At 43.0% G+C, this 18,135-nt stretch overlaps 1 protein-coding gene across 1 annotated transcript in view; it reads left to right on the top strand.

Moving 5' to 3' along the window:
• Positions 1-18,135, top strand: part of adamts17 (ADAM metallopeptidase with thrombospondin type 1 motif, 17) — a gene marked incomplete at both ends in the record, with an annotated part of 178,466 nt that overhangs the window by 92,574 nt on the left and 67,757 nt on the right. The window contains one exon of the mRNA XM_083993041.1: positions 16,501-16,606. Coding sequence (XP_083849167.1) covers positions 16,501-16,606 — 106 coding nt within the window. The remainder of the gene's footprint in view (positions 1-16,500; positions 16,607-18,135) is intronic.

Below are 18,135 nucleotides of genomic sequence, written 5' to 3'. Positions count from 1 at the left end.
TGAATCTCCACTACCCACACTTGTTAATGGGCCCATTTTTGATAAATATATTGTTTTGTCTCTATGGTTATTTTGTTATTATTAGTGGTGGTGGAAATGCTGGTCGAGCCGACCAGCGTTTCTTTACTTTCGGTTTCGTGGCGAGTCATGAGAATAACGCCGCCGAATCGCCGTTTATGGTCGGAACTACTACTATGTAGTGTGAAAAACGCTTTGCTTTTCCAAAACTCCTCATTGTCCCTTTAAAAAAAACAAAAACTAGTTCCAGGGAGAATGGAGGCTCTCTGCCTTCCACCAACGTCTCTTGGCTGAAAACCAAACTTGTAAGATCAGAGCCTCCGACCCGGTGTCCCAGCTCTCGTCTCGGCAGCGTCATACCACAAACACACTCCATAACCTGTAATCTCTTGTTTATGACGGATAAGTCTACTAACATATACACATCCTAACATGGTATATGATATATAACGTTATCCACCGCTCCATGGATTGATTTCTCCCCGGCTTTGTTGAAAACAAATGCACATGGTCGAGAGGAGGGTTAGCAAAACGGAGAAAAAGAGACCAGACTTACATAGTTCCCCTTTAAATGTTGCATCTTTTGTTTAACCCATTTCTCCCCTAAACATTTTTTATTGGTTTCATAGATTATGATTACACAAAATCAGCAGAGAAGAAAATGAAACATGGCCATTTGTGTAGTGGAACTGTAATTTACCCTCATATCCAGCTCTCATACATCATCTCATTACCCACCAAACTTATCTTACACTACACAAGGTCGTCTCTCGGCAGGAAAAGGACGCTTATATATCCAGATGTGGAAAGACAAAATCCAGTCCAAGCTGTGCGACTCACTGTGGGATAGTAAAAGCTAAATATAGGGTTAATTATCAGGGGAGCCTGGTTTATGATCAACAACTGATCTATCAGATGATGGATGTCAGTCATTCAAAACAGAAAAGTGCTTGTTTGACCATGAAGACTCAGCAGCAGGTGTTCCCTGAGCCTTCCCTCCTTATTTGAATGGAAAGATGGAGGATGCTCTCCTGTAATTGTCTCAGATCTTACACATTCTGCACACATAATTGCAGCTTCTGACTGTGCATGCATGGTTGTAAAACAGCAAACCAGTGAGGAGGAAAAAACACATGTCCAAATCCAGGCCAACATCTGTTTTCATCAGCTTTAACTGTTTGTTGTGAACAGGGCTCTTTACCCTGAGCCCGGTCCAATGCAAAACCACCAAGTCTGGATTTTACTAAATGGGCCCATTTGGTACAAAACTGTGGCAAGATGAAAGGTCCGAGAGGGTTGGAGGAACTCAGTCTTCTAAACTACACGCTGCATTCAAACTGAAACTCTATTCTTCATTCCAGACTGGTACACATCCACATTTACACAATCAATAACAGACAAAGTGCTGCATCAACAACAATCAACCATCCCACTGTATGCAGACGGGGAGGTGTTGGACAAACACAAACATTTTGTCGTTGTCGGGCACAAACCTCCTATGTCCAAAGCTGTCATTTTTCAGGAAATGAAAAAAACCTTGTGGTTTTGTAATAACTGGACACAACATCATCAAACTTGGTATTGTGTCTTTACAAATAGTCAGATTTTTGAATGTGTCATTACTTTATTAATATTTTACCCAAATCAGGCTCACGTGGAGTTAGGAGGTTTATGACCAACGAAAGAGTGGAGATAGAAGGTTTTTGCATCGGCTATAGCTTATTGCATTATGTTATCATCAACTTACAGGTTACATAGTTTATTTTCTCTAAATACTATTATTATATGTTTTTCCTGTTGTTTAATACATGTGGCCAAAATCTATAAAAGATAAGTGCACTATTAACATGTAGGCTAAATGACGGACTAAACTGCACTTCAACCTACCGTTTTCCGCCAGCACCTCCACTTCCGCATCTCAGGCCTCAAAATAAATCATTTTCCTTTACAGCGTATGTGTAAATTAAACATTGTAGCTACGTATTGAAAAGTTATTTAGTCTAACAATGCAAACACCGGCTGGGTGTCTCCAATCCATGGATGTATTATAGATCCATGCTCCAATCAACAGCTTGCGTTATTCTTCTACAGTTGAGTGAAACAATTTCCAACATTTCTGGCTTGGTACTGCTGCCTACTGGCGGGTAAAAAATACTGCCATAAATAAAAAATAATGCAAAGACATGGAAAACCTGTTACTCAGAAAATAGTGATCCTGCACCATCAGTTGTGGTGGAGGGGTGGGGGTGGAGTTAGGAGGTTTGGTCGACAGTTTCAGGATCCAATGGTGTTAGGAGGTTTAGTCACAGGCAGTTTTAAAAACTTTTCATTGGTTAAATATTTGTAAAACCACAGTCAGACGTAAAGAGTGACCAATAGTACTGATTTATGGAAAAAAAAAAAATCTTTTGGACATAGGAGGTTTGTGCCCGACAGCGACGATATCAAAAATATACACTGTCATCTATGACGCCGTACAGTGTGGCGACTTTCTCGCTAAATCTGGCAACTTTCCAACCCCTCTTGGCGACTTTTTTTGTCAAAAGCGACTAGCGACTTTTCCCGGTGTTGTTACAAACGTTTCTGGTTTGGAGACTCCGACATCAACGGAGTAGGCTATTTGGTGCCGGCCTTTATTTGTTCATGTAAACAAAGCACCGGCCATTAAATGAGACCCGGCTATTAATTAAATGTTTCAAAAATAAATGTGACCTATGGACCGATGCAACTTATATATGTTTTTTTCCTCTTCATGACGTTTTTTTTTGACAGATGCGACTAATACTCCGATGTGACATATAGTAGTCCGGAAAATACGTTATATGTAACTTCTCTGCATTATAATAAATGGATTCTGCTTGGTGATGGTAAAAATGACAAACAAGACATCACATCACTCTAGTCTAAAAGAATCTCTTGTTGGTACTTGTCAACATTGCTGAACTACATACAATAATCCCCATGTGGATGTGTTACAATATGATCACATATTATATTCCACCTAGTCTATTTTTAGAGAACCTCTGGTCAGGACACAGACTCACAGCCTCTCTATTACTTTTACTTATATTAGAAAAGAGACATAATGTCGCAGTTGAAGAGCTGCTACAGAAAATCATATTATATGATGCTGTATGATAAATTAAAGTCATAATATAAGCACAGTGGGGACAGAGATATTGAAAGCTACACGATGAGGATAAAATATTTTAATAATGTTGGAAAGGACACAAGAATGTCAAGTATGTGATAGTAAACCACCTACAGACATGTGCATGTAATACGCATACTCAATATCAGTGTATCAGTATACAGCAGCTTAATGTGCTAAACATGCCATGGCAGCATTCCTGTCCAGGTCTTTCTGTGGATATTTTTCCACATCTCTTCCTCTCTCTCCCCAGATTTTCTGTCACTTATACCATGTGCTGTCCAATAAAAGGCCAATTAAATACTTTGACAATTATACATTTCACCTCAAAAGTTTTATGTTGTATACACTTGAGCCAAATTGAGCCATTGAAAACCCATGTGTTGATTTGGTGGTGCAAGAGGAAGACCGCAGGGAGCTTTTAGAAGTCCGTCTGAAGGCTAATGCATCACACAGGTTGGGTTACGTTAAAATGTGCTCAGCAGTATCAGCAGATTCGAGAGAGGGGGACGACCCATGCAGCTCATTATTTGAAGGAGTGTTTTTTGGCATGTCCGCCTCTAATGGATAGTTGATAGTGTAGTCAGGCAGGAAACAAGGGGAGAGAGAGAGGAGTATGACCTGGAACAAAGGTCCCCGGGGAAAATTATCTTTTCTTAGAGTCCAATGTGTTTTTTTTAACAGGAAAAATAATTATACGTGTCAGGCCGCGCCAAGATTAACTAGAAAAATATCTGGGAGAGCGGCGGAGCTCCGAGAGACATCTGCCAAGACCTCTTAATGTCATGTTCCTTATCAGCTGTGTTTCTAAGCAGCACAAAAACAGTCCGTCTGTTGTATCCCTGTTCTGTGGCCTCATGTTTGCTTTACCTCTCTCCTCAGTCCTGTTCGTACAGTAGAAGGGGGAGAGCATATGTCTTCTCTCCTTTAGCATACAGCTGGCAGCTTAAAGCTACTACCATTATCTGCTTTATTTCTGACCAGAACAGAACAGATAAATTTGTTTTTACTGTAATATTACATAAAACAAAAACAATCACACAAATTCCCCGAGACCAGTACTCATTGACCATTATGTGACATACACTGCAACTATGACGCCCTCTACTCTGGGACGACCTGCTGGAGGAGACAAACTATGGTCGCTTTCACACCTAACCAAGCGGACTCGGTTCGCTTGGGGGGCTGAAAGTTGCAACATTGTTGCATTTATCACTTGGTTCGGTTCCGCGTTCACACTGCAATTTCTGAACCGCACCAAACTTGAGCGTCAACAGTCAACGTCACAACGGTTGAAGCGGCCGTTCGTAGATTGGACAAAGTAGGAGGGGAAATCACTCCCGATCCGACTGGCAGACCTGCTGGATTACAGTAAATATGGAGCAGCATGGCTGTTTTGGGGATGTTGTTTCTTTTTTTATTTATCAATTGCAGATGGCTCAGCAAGCCGTGCAGTAGGCTACTACAACCACCATGTAACGCCGGGTTCATACTGGTCGCCGAAGCGCCGCGGAACGGAGCCCGCTTCCTTCGGCGCCCTTGTTAACCGATGGTGTAACGTTAGTTCAGATCAGACCCGAATCGGTGCGATCCTCCGCGGCTGGCTCGCGCAGTGCAGCGATCGTTTCGGCGTCTGGTCTATTTTGTGCGCGAGCCGCGAGCGATCGCATCAATTCTGGCAGGAAGTCACACAAAGAAACACGAGACAATCCGGTCTATTTTCAAAATAAAATACCGAGATTGACAAATACCAGAGTCCAAAGTGTGTAGCCTACGTTTGTAGCCTATTTGTGTTTATTAATCTAAACAGAGCGCAAGAGAGGAACACACGCCTACACACACACGCACACATACCTACACACACAGGCCACACACACACACAGCTGAGGGGCAGAAGCGTCTGATGTGAACAGCTTTGCGGCGCTTTGATGGAGGCAGCAAGGCAGACTGCACTCACTTGCAAACGAACCGAGACCCCCGTTTTCAAGCGGACCAGAGTTTGTTTGTTTGATCCGCACCAGAGTTCGTATGAGCTTTCACACCTGCCCAAACGAAGCGGACTATCTGAGGAAATGAACTCTGGTCCGTTTAAAGCGGACCAAACGAGGACAGTGTGAAAGCGGCCTATGACGTGACTTGTTTTAAATCACTTTGTAAAACTCTTTTCTCCAGACTTGTTTTCACACTGATCCCTGTAACTGTTCTTTAGTGCAGGCAGGGCTCAGGTAGATAACAGGTCCAGATGAGTAGCTTGTAGAGTTGGCGGTCGGCAACAGGTGAACCGGCAGCAGAGGCGACAGACCAGAAGGGAGCAGGCAGACAGGAGGTGGTTGAGCCAGCAGGTGAGGTCAGGCCAGCAGCCCTCTGAGAAGAGGTGTTGTGTATCTCTTGGCACACGACACTGGGCTCTCTCACGACACTGGAGCAGGGGCACGGCATAAAGCCACAGGCAGACAAGAAGCAGGAGACAGATAAAACTCATGCTCAGGGATGGAAGGCTGTTGTGGTCAGCTGGGCAGAGACCAGGAGAGCTGGTCAAAGTTGAAACCAGGGAGTCAGTCCAATGCTATTTTCAGTGTGTAAGTCACACTGAAGATGCAGTGAGCAAAAGAAAACAAAAGAAAAAGCATGAGTAGGGCGTTCATTATCGCAAATTGAAATTAAAACTAAAACTAAACAAGCTGGTAGATGTGTTGACAGGCGACAATAGCGGCCTAAAAAAGGAAGACGTTGTGTTCACACCAAACGTGATTGAGGCGATGTCATCGCCCATAACGTGAGTATCATCACACTTGATCACAGCTTCATCGCTTCAATCGCGAGATGATGCAACTCACCTCCCGCTATTTTCTTTCTCTCGTCAACCATGGCGGAGTTAAAGCTATAGTGCGTAACTTCTACGTGTCTGTAAATATCCGTTTCACCCAAGCCACTACAAGAGGAGATGATACAACGAAAAAGTCTTCCCGTTCGGCAGAAGGTCTGTTGGCGAAGAAAGAGACAAATGGTAGCGGTGGGGAGGGGCCATATTGAGTTGCCAGCTGTATCGTTGTAACAATGCACACAATAATCTTCTCCTCCATGTTTTGAAATGTGCGTCTGTCGTAACTACGTCGGTGACGTGGTTGGATATCAATGCTGATTGGATGTCGCGGCACAGCAACACACGCAATGAGGCGATGGACACGATGGACGCTTATTCACGTCATCGCGTTGCACTTATCGCCCGAAACGCGTTGCCCAAAGCGACACCACGTGTCATCGCGTCATTTACATTGATTTTGAATCGAAGCTTGTGGCATTCATCGCCTCCATCGCGTTTGGTGTGAATGCACGGTTGGTTCCAGTAAGTGCTCAAAGACAGTATTTGATTTTCGACAACACTAACTTTCGAAATTCTGTCGAAAGACTGCTGGAAGGTCTGGCAAGACAATTTGGGGATGATGTAATGGACTGAGTTTGGCTTGATTGTTGATGGTGCAGCTGGGAACAACAGGTGGAAACAGTGAGGCTGATGAGGATGTGTGGCCAGGTGGAGAATGGAGGCGGGGCAAGTGGGCACTTCGTTAAAAGAATAGTTCACCCAAAATTGAAATTTCACTCATTATCTACTCACCCTCATGTGGACTAAGGGCTGGGAGAAGTTTCAGAGTCCTCCGTGCCTTCTCTGAGTTACAGCGAGGCTCCGTGCAGCACTGCATGTCCATACGACGGTTGCAAATGGATACCACTTTTCTTCGTAACAAAAAGACACACCAAAAAACATCCAAATACCTCCATGCTGCTCGTATGTAATGTCCGACTTGTATTGAAGCCCCGAAATCTCGGGTGTCAGTGCGTCGGTCGCTGCAAACAAGCTTGAAATATAGACTTACTAAAAAAATTTCGGGACAATTTCGCATTTCGGGGCTTCAATACAAGAGGGACATTACATACGAGCAGCATGGAGGTATTTGGATGTTCTTTGGTGTGTCTTTTTGTTACGAAGACAGTTGGTATCCATTTGCAACCGTTATATGGACATGCACTGCTACGCCGAGACCCCCTGTAACTCAGAGAAGCCACGGATAACTCTGAAACTTCTCCCAGCCCTTAGTCCACATGAGGGGGAGTAGATGATGGGTGAAATTTTAATTTTGAGTGAACTATCCCTTTAAAGTGGCTCCAATCCACATCTACTGAATCTAATACACTACACTGTTAGTGCCTCATCCAGATGATCACTTCAAGCTGTTATGGGCTGGGAGTGAACCACAGTGCCCATACTCCTACAGTGGAGCATATCTGAGGTCAGCATCCTGTATTAAAATCAAATTTTAAAGCGTGGCCTGGTAGCCTGTTTACGACGGAACCCTCTATCTGTCCTGACACTGATGCTATCCGACCAGTTGGTGTGATTCACGTCAATCAAACATCTGCTCACTCACCTGCTGACCTCTAGCTGACCTGCAGAACTAGCAGTAATGTGGGAAACTGCAGGAGGCACTTTACCCTGACTTGGACAGGGGAGGCAACCAGGGATTTTTTTAGACAAAATATTCTCAAGAACTGCAATCTCATGTTTAATTTGTCTTTTTTTTTTTTTTTTTTTAACTCCACACACAGTTACAAAAGCAGAAGGGAGGAAAAACCTCTTCCTTCCAAATGGACTGCATTTCTCCCCATTTAGCACCTGAACATAATAAGCTTTAGGAGATTGCAGAGTGAGAAACACATTCATGGAACATTAACTCCCCAACTTTCTCCAGTTGCACGGAATGATTCCAGATTAAAGTTTAAGGAGAGTAAATGCCATGAGCTCACAGACCTCTTCTCCGGGGCTGCAACCAAACCAAGCTGAACTGGTGCCATCAAAATGTTTGTTTTTTAAATTATTATTATATCAGATGTGTATAATGTTGTACCCTGTTTTATTACAGATGCACAGTGGCCTGCAGCTTTGCAGTATAGTCTCTAGTACAGACACTCTGGCTAGCTGTTGGGAACAAGAGGCTGATTTGATAAACCAGGCAACATAACAGTAAACAGGAAGGTCAAGCTAACAGGGCAGCAAACAAGTGAATAGTGAAAACTGGAAAGCTAGTTTCTTTCTTCTTCTTTTTTGTCCTGTCTCACTTAATGTGGGAACTCCACCTCTATATCAATCACTACCGTGTGTGTGTGTGTGTGTGTGTGTGTGTGTGTGTGTGTGTGTGTGTGTGTGTGTGTGTGTGTGTGTGTGTGTGTGTGTGTGTGTGTGTACATGCTCATGTAAAAGAGGCATGAGAGTTGCGCAACAACATTAGTGATCAACAGACAGTACACCCTGACTGACTTACTCATCACTGCTGTGACTTAAAGGTACATTGTGTAGGAATTCCTCCCATCTAGCGTTGTGGTTGTATATCGCAAGCAACACAATCGTTTTTCATGCTGCATTCACGTGAAATTGGGCAGACGGCAGACGGACGACAGCCCGGCTGCTGCACGTAACGGCATAAACAAGCCTCTATGTAAACAAGTGGTCCGTCAGCACGAGGAAAAACAATACACCTGACAATATGTTGTCATGGCGATGTGGTATTGTTTACCTGACCCACGTTTTACCAGCTTTCTCTGGACTTCTGTGACTAAAATGACATCTGGTTTGTTAGCGACGGCCGTCTGCCTGACTGCAGGTGAATGCAGCATCAGTGTAACGCTCCATTCCTCCTCACTGCGTTACCGTGGTGACTTTTCACAGACGCCACCTCCACCTGAGCCGACAGCTCCGGTGTCTCCGCTGAGTTTCCGTGGTTTCCTACCGTCACGCTGCCACTGAACGTAAAAACATGGAGACACCACATGGCAGCCAGCACCGAGCTTACCCGCTCCATGGAGATATGAATGATATGAACGGCTAATTCAGAGCTGAAAGGAACACTTCACTTTGTTGATGGGGGGGATTACTGGTTAATGAAAAACATACTTTTGAACCAAATAATCGATTTTCATGAATAGATAACAGGAGAAGTTACACAGTGTCCCTTTAAATTAAGTTATTGTGAAGACGTTCGACCAATATGTCTAATTAAAAATGCAAAAAAAGTGCCCACAGTGCCCACACTGCCCCTGCACTTATAGCTCAAAGACCTTTGTACAATTATAGACACACTTCAATTTTACAATGATTTCAATGGACACACACAGAGGAACTCACAGACTAACATTATACACATTCACATTGTGTTTTAAAATGTTCTGATGAAGTGAAAGACTGTAGCTCCAGGTGTGTGTCTGCAGCGTATGTGACATCAGTCTTCTGGGGAGCAGTTCAAGTGACCTGACCTAGAGAGTGCTGCGTTCAAGTGTCACCAGAGAGCGGAGGAATCTTGGCCGCCTCTGCAGCACGACCTTATCAATAAACAACATACAATGCTGCTTCTTTCTAACAGTTGAGGAGGAACATTCAAGCTTTTCATGTAGGATGCAGTGTTGGGTTGGAAATAATCACCTCAGTGCATCGTGATGCACAGTTGAGAGTTGAGAGGTTGAGAGGTTTCAAAATCACCATAATGAAGAGCAGACAGAGTTGCATATTGTACAACGGTCTTTTGATGAGCAGAAAAGAGACATACCGTTGTTATCTTCAGTTTGTTTGATAGGAGTTCATATTTTATAGGAAGGAATGAGCCAATCCAGGATTACACGGGTTTTCACGATTTGTGAAAAAAACAGAGGAGGGAATAGATGGGGAACGTTGGGAGCGGGGGAAGTCCAACTGGGACAGACTTTTTATTAATTCTGAACAAATCAAAGATGGAAAATCTTATGATATAATCAAATGGCTCTGTTGTTACTTTGAGTAAGAATAGGAGTGTAGGAGTGGGATCCAGAGCAACATTCATTTACAAGTTTAATCAACATTGATTAAACTTCTAAATAAATGTGTGCTCCGGCCACAGACTGTAATATGCTCCGGCTCTTTCCTTGGGTCAGTCAGCGGACCAGGCCCAACAACATGACCAGACGCACTGGACTCGAAAAACATTTAATAACTCGGGTCGGACATGGGCTTTTTTTTTGTTAGTTTTTTTCCATGGTTCGGCCAAGAAATAATGATCTGGAGTCCTCCCGCATCAGGTCCAGGCTTCAACACCTGCAGATGGTCCAACTCCAGCAGGAATGAAGCAGCTTAGAAACTGTTCAGATGGGTGATGGTGGGCTTTGAGAGGTTTTCTACACTTGCAGAAAATAACGCTGTGGTGCTTATAGCGTACTGTAGGGGGGATGAGAAGGCTCACGGTTCTAGTGTTAATGCAGGACTTTAACCAGAAGCCAGAATACAACTTACTCTGTCTGACCAAAGGGAGGGACAACACGAATCCCCCCCCCCCCCCCCCCCCCCCCGGGATAAAAAATGCATGACCACTTGCGAATTGAGACACACTTACATACTCAAAATAGTATGGAAGTATTCAAATAGAGTGTGTTGACAGAGCCTTCTCTACTAACCCTGCACTATGTCCAGTTGCTTACAGATTGTATTGTATTGCTGTGTTACAGTAAACTAATGGAGGCCAGTGGACCTACGTCCTGAATGGAGCTCCATAATGCTCCAGACTGTGGCAGATTTGTGACACAACAGGAAATCTCTCTTTAAACCTCAGTTTTTATTATGATCTCTGTGAATTTATTGCTGCTCTTTATCTAATGGGCCAACGGCCACTTGAACTTCTCCAGCTGTTCCCCTGCAGTTTATCTGAACAGCTCCGTCTTATCACACAGACCTAAGTCCTAAAACCTCACTCGCTTCAACGCGCCGGTGAAGTAATGCGAGTATTTGCCATGTTGGCTGATAAGACTAAAACTTGATCTCCCCGTCTCTCTGGATTTCTGATCTTCTGTCTCTGTCAAGGGAAAGAGATCACATGTCTCCCACATTAGCTTCTCTGCAGCGGCTCCCTGTGTAATCCAGAGCAGGATTTCAAATCCTTTTCCACCCGGACAAAGCCTTTAATAATCAGGCATCATCGTATCTTACAGTGCTCATATACCCAACACTCTGCTGTCTAAGTGCAGGTCTACCTGTGGCTCCGGGCTCCTGATGACCCAGCTCCCAGTCTGGATCCGGAAGGGCGACTCCCTCTCTGCATTTAAGATTCAAACCTTCCTCTTTGATAAAGATTATAGGCTCGCTCAAACCTGCCCTGAACCGTCCCCTAACTTACTGCTGGAGGACTTCTTCCTCTCTCTGCCTCTCAATCTGCACACATTCATCCTGTTAATTCATGTTTCTAACTCAGCATCTTCTCTCTTAGTCATATGCTATTTTGTTGTTCTCCTCCTGGCAGGGCCGGCTCTAGCCATTTTTGTGCCCTAGGCGAGATTACTCCCCCCCCCCCCCCCCCCAACAATGATCAATAATGGTCATAAGTTAACGATAACATAGCAGTGTATCTCTACACAACTTGCACAACAATCAGTAAAATTTCATTGAGTAAATCCTGGGTGAAGACATAAAAAAAAATTGTCTCTCTAACAACCTGTTGTGGTGCTTGAAGTGGGTACACGAAAGTCTTGACTTGACAAAAGCAGTGGGATATACTGTATGAATAAAGGCTAATAGATACGTGTGGAAAACAAGTTAAAATGACATTTTGTGAAATCCCTTTTTGAGCATATCTGTCATTCTATTTTCACCAAATGTCTCAAATGTGAGATAAAAGAAGCTGAATATTGACTTCACATTACATTTCAAACTTCATGAGATGTGTGTAGCCCTAAATGAGAAATTAGCTTTTTATCAACTAAACAATAAAAAAAAACACACACAACTTACATTATTTAGCCCATATAATGTACCCTACATAATTGTCACTGTGGAACTGTTTGAGAAGTAAAAAAAAAAAAAAAGAGCTGAGCTGGAGCTGGAGCTGAACTGAGCTGTGGCCCACTGGCCCTGCTGTCTGAGCAGGATCAAGTCTCAACTGTCTCAACTGTGTTTTTTTCCATCATCTTCCTCATCTAATGAGTCAGAACTTTCAGCCTCTGCAGCACCGTCATCCTCCTCGCTCACTGCTTCTCTCTCTCTTCACAGTTGTTGTTTTGATTGACAGGTCGTCAAGGGTGTGCGTATTTGAAAGAGGAGAGTCTCCCAATCACAGAATTGCCCCCATACTGTAGGTTAGCGTTGTGGCTATCGCTAGCGCCGTCTAGCCATGGTGTAACTCCGGTTTGCCTGCATCAATTTTGGTCGCGTTTTCTGCTCCCCCCAACACTGGGTGACCATCAATTTAGGGGTCAAAAATGACCGGAATTCTCCTTTAACCTCACCTGCCCAACCTATCGAGTGCCATATCTAGTGCTATAAGATGACACAGTATAAATAACACTTGCTTGCCTTGTTGACTGGGCTGGTCAGGTTTAATCTGACCTGGATTGTCACATTATCATCAGTGATTTAATTGATACCAGTCTGGTGTCAGACGAGGCTCCGTGGACCCACTCCAGAGATGGAAAGACATCCAAATGTGTGTGTGTTTGTGTGTGTGTGTTTACTGACACATGGAGATCTGTAACGTTCACGTGGAAGCATGCCTGGATGAAAAGCTGATTGATTGTTTTTTAAACATTCTTCAACACTCAACATGTCTGTTTACCATGAGCACCGGCCAGCAGAGGTTTCCTTCCGGTGAACGTGTCGCTTGTTCTGGAATTTTAGACCAATTAGTCAGGTCTAATAAGAAACTTGTTGTGTTTGTCCTGCTCATCGTTCAACACACGTGATGTTCAAGTCCTGCAACGCTGATAGAACTGGTTTGATGCATTGTGGTTGTAGCGATTGTCAACTGAGGAATCCATAAGCTGAACTGGGGGGTGTGGGTGGGGGTGCTAAAACCAAAGAAACAGTTGTGCATTGGCGGTATACATGGCATAGCTACTGTGAATTCATGTGTGGGATCCTGTTAGGTGGTGGACTGTGCTGACAGGTGCACATGTAAGAGCTACTGGACCACCATCAAGGCCTCTAATCAGCTTGTCTTCACTTTGATATCTGCAGTGGAGATCATTAACAATGTTGAAGTTGTTCACTTGTTCTCTGTTTTATCATGTTGATACTTCACAGCTTTTCTGAACCTTCAGAGAAATGTGCATAATCACATCTTAAAGCCGTGAGAAGAGAAATACAGAAATAGAGAAAATGATGCATGACGTTTCTTTGGCCTGTTGGAGACCCCAGCTGTTAAATATGGTTAAACAGCGGACGGCTGTTCATCTGCCTGACATCTGTGTTGACAGGACTGTTTACACACCATCACACCTCCCAAGTCCCATAGAAGTGCATTTGGATTTCTGCTATTGGGATTTCTCTTAAGTGTGGTGAAGGAGAGATACACCTATGAGCTCTAGACAGAAGTAATGTCACTGTCTAGGATATCTGTGTATCAATCAACCAGACTTTATTTATAGAGCACTTTTCATTCAAATGAAATGTAGCACAAAGTGCTTTACACCATAAAAGCAGACAAAACAAAGCAAAAATAAAACCCAAAGTCACACAACTACACACACACACAGACACACCATACACTTTCTCTCATACATAGAGCTTGAAAGACTGCAACTGAAGTGCTATCTTACTCTCAACAGTTTACTGTGAGGAAACACCAGAGACTGGATAAAACCAAATAAATAAAAGGAACTAAAAGTTAGCATAAGTGCAAGGACATGATAAAAATAACTAAAATTATAAAATAAATAGGCTAAGGCTGAAAAGACTAAAAAATAAACGATAAAAATCGATAAATAAAATGATAGGAAAAGTGGTAAAATAGTCAAACCTATGAGTAAAATCGAATCAAAAGCCAGGCTAAAAAGGTGTGTCTTAAGTTTGTTCTTAAAAATGTCCACATTCGCAGCTGTTCTCAGGTCTTCAGGAAGGCTGTTCCACAGTCGTGGGCCGTAATAACAAAAAGCTGCTTCACCATGAGTTTTATTTCTGACTTTAGGTATTAATAAAAGGCCTCTATCTGAAGACATGGAAGTTCTGGATGGCTCATAAGTTAAAAGCAAATTGGACAGATAAGAAGGACTAAGACTAAAGGGATTTAAAAACCAATAAAATAATCTTAAAACCGATCCTGAAGTACACAGGTAGCCAATGCAGGCTACTTTAAAACCGGTGTAATGTGAGCTATCTGTTTCCACGCACAAAATGTATGATTAGTTTCCCTAAGGGGATAAATATCCTGTAGTATTTACCTACCTACCCTCCTATCCATCCATCCTTGATCAGATAAGACACAGAGGGTGGAGGGGCGGCTGTGGCTCAGAAGATAGACACAGTAATCTACTCACCAAGGCTGGTGGTTCAAATTGGCCCATTGCCATAATCGCTATAGTCATAGCAGTAGGTTTGTTACATTTATATGTCTGTGCAAGCTATTTTTAGAACGGCGGAGCGCAGCTGCGAGCTACTAAGAGCTACGCTACAGAGGCTCATGGGATTTCTATAATAACGGAACGTTACGAGACAGAGTTGTTTTCGAGGTAAATACAGAGTCTGCTTGCTGAAAAACTCCCTGAAGGCAATGCGCAGCTGTTTTGCATGAATTTACCTCTAAAACAACTCTGTCTGGTAACGTTCTGTTATTATCTCATAGCGTGGTGAATGTGCAGGTCACAACTTGTCCACAAGAGCGTTGTGGAGTTGTTGGATTGTGAATTTGATGAGTTTGATGAGGGAAACCAAGAAATCCCATGAGCCTCCGTAGCGTAGCTCTGAGCAGCTCACGGCTCTGCTCCGCTGTTCTAAAAATAGCTTGCACCAACAAATAAAGGTAATGTACCTATTGCTATCACTATAGCGATTATGGCAATGGGCCAGTTTGGCAAAATGTTGAAGTATCCCTTTAAAGTGCTAACCCCAATTTGCCCCCACTGTGAAGGTTCTATGGTTTTAAAGTGCTGTATGTGAGGAAGGAATTGTTGTATGAATGTGTGAATGAATGTTGCTTCATTCTAAAGCGCTTTGAGTGTTTGTTAGACTTAAAGGACAATTCCAGGCAAATTCAACTCGGGGTTGTATTTTCCTAACATTTTAGGTCTAAAAGAAGGAATCTGAAGATTTTCAGTTTAATTGCTCCTGTTTTGTGGTAGTTGTGTCTGTCCCCGCATCGCCACGGCAGCAATGAATGGGAGCGGATGCAAGTTCCGCTGCTTAGGCTGTTTACATCCCTCAAAGCCGCAATTTTTTCCCACAGACAGCGTCAGACGGCGACTCAAACATGCACCCAGAAGTTTATTTACTTCAAGCAAGCCCACATGTTTGTAAAATTAGATCTAATTCAAAGTCTCCCGGAGTCTCACGCGAGACCCAAGTTGCCGTGCGCGGTGTGTTCAGGTGCAGTGGGAGCTTCCGTTTGTGTTATAAACACAGGAATATCAACTCTTGACTTGCTTCAAGTAAAAAAAACTTCTTGGCGCATGTTTGAGTCGCCACCTGACGCTGTCTGTGGGAAAAAATGTACACTTGAAGCAAGTCAAGAGTTGATATTCCTTCCTTCCTTTCCCACTGCCCGTGAACCCACCGCGCACAGCAACTTGGGTCTCGCGAGACTCCGGGAGACTTTGAATTAGATCTAGTTTTACAAACATGTCGGCTTGCTTGAAGTACATGAACTTCTGGGTGCATGTTTGCGGAGCCATCAGAAAAAAAATTGCGGCTTTGAGGGATGTAAACAGCCTAAGCAACGGAACTTCCATCCGCTCCCATTCATCGCTGCCGTGGTGATGCGGGGACGGACACAACTACCGCAAAACAGGAGCATTTACTGTAAACTGAAAATCTTTAGATTCCTTCTTTTAGACCTAAAATGATAGGAAAATACACCCCTGATTTGAATTTGCCCGGAATTGTCCTTTAAAAGCACATACAGTATATCACTCAGTGCATTTATCTCAATAGTTTTCTACAATCTGGGCTGTGATCAGGTCAGATATGAGGACTATGGGACTGTACATGTCTAACAAAGCCATGTCCACTACAAAATGACTCAAACATTGATTTAACTCCTGTATTATAAATCTTTCCCTTGCTGTGACACGTTGATATTCATATGTTCATAAGTATTGCACCTAATAATAACACCTAATTTCTAGTTGTATCAAGACAGGGATTTATAATCTATTTTTCTTCTGCAGTGAACATTCTAGCCTCACACAACTCTCAACACTCCCTATTGTTTCATGTACTTGTCATCTGAGGTGTGATGAGACACTTGGCAGGAGGTTTGAGCTTATTAATGTAAATATACAATCCCACAAAGCTGGAACTGTTACTCATTAAAGTGACTGTCACTGTGTTACAGGTATTGCCTATCTGGGCGGCGTCTGCAGTGCCAAGAGGAAGTGTGTGTTAGCAGAGGACAACGGACTCAATCTGGCCTTCACCATCGCCCATGAGCTCGGACACAAGTAGGTTTTCACTCTGCTCAGGTTTTATAAAGGCATCATACTGCTGCTGTGTGACCGTAGATTCACAGTTATGGCTCATAATGATTATCACCAGAAAAGTTCAGTGTGTTTCAGAATGGAAATCTCTCCCTGTGTTGAGATATGAGTCTTTATTCTACCACCAACATGTCCACAGCTGAGACGATGTGAGCAGCGTGGAATAAAGATGAAAGTTACTTTATTCAAAGTTGGAAGGTTTCATTCAAGGTGAACATACAAGTTCGATTTACACAATGCTCGAGAGGTTTTGTCTTTCTTTTGTCCACAGCCAGTTGTTCTTTATGGAAGAGTATTATGGCCACTCTTGAAAAAAAAAATGAGAGGAGAAATAATTTTCCTTATGCACTAGAGTCGAAATGTCGAGAAAAGGTTGAAATGTTGAGAATAAAGTTGTAATACAATGTGGAAAATAAAGTCAAAATGTCAAGAATAAAGGAGAAGAAGTCAAAATGTTGTGGAAAAAAATTTAAATTTGAAAACACATGATATGATATCCATGAAGTATGCAGTTGCAAAACGTGAGAAACCTACTCTTACCGTTACACTCCAAGGATGAGTTTTTTTATTCTCGACATTTTGACTTTTTTCTTGACATTTTGCCTTTATTCTCCAAGTGCATAAAGAAAAAAAAACACTCTGTCCTCTCTCTTTTTTCTTCATGAGTGGCCTTAACACTCCTCCGTTGTTCTCTGACTGCCGGTTGCTGTGTGGCACTTCAGACGGACTCATCTCCAAACTCAACAGGAACTGGCATTTCTCTCTGTTCTCACCTGCAGGAAATGAACAGTATATATTGAGTGACAACATGACATTGACTTAACCACACACATACAGTACACACCCACACCATCTTCTCCTAAGCTGATGACTGCATTTCATGGAGGAGGCTTGGGTTTCCTCATGTGACCTGAGTGAAGAATGTGCTTGTGCGATGACAAGTTGTCGCATGTAGGAGGGAAACTGTAATTCACAGATCAAAGACGATACATCCATTAGCTACGCTGCTTATCTGTCCCATAAAGAGACAAACAAGCTCACATGCTTAAGAAACTTGCTTCATTTCAGCAACCCATAATTTTAACAATATTCATCTTTATTAAAGGGATAGTTCACCCAAAATTGAAATTTCACTCATTATCTACTCACCCTCATGTGGACTAAGGGCTGGGAGAAGTTTCAGAGTCCTCCGTGGCTTCTCTGAGTTACAGGGGGTCTCGGCGTAGCAGTGCATGTCCATATAACGGTTGCAAATGGATACCAACTGTCTTCGTAACAAAAAGACACACCAAAAAACATCCAAATACCTCCATGCTGCTCGTATGTAATGTCCCTCTTGTATTGAAGCCCCGAAATGTGAAATTGTCCCGAAAGGGACAGAGGTCAGACCCTGGTTCGTCCAAATTCGACGAACCGGGAAGAGGAGCTTCCGCTACAAAACAAGCTTGAAAAATAGACTTATTTAATTTTTTTCGGGACAATTTCGCATTTCG

Source organism: Trachurus trachurus (genome assembly GCF_905171665.1).
Source record: "Trachurus trachurus genome assembly, chromosome: 3".
In the NCBI taxonomy this organism is placed as follows: domain Eukaryota; kingdom Metazoa; phylum Chordata; class Actinopteri; order Carangiformes; family Carangidae; genus Trachurus; species Trachurus trachurus.
This window is presented reverse-complemented; position numbering and strand designations above follow the sequence as displayed.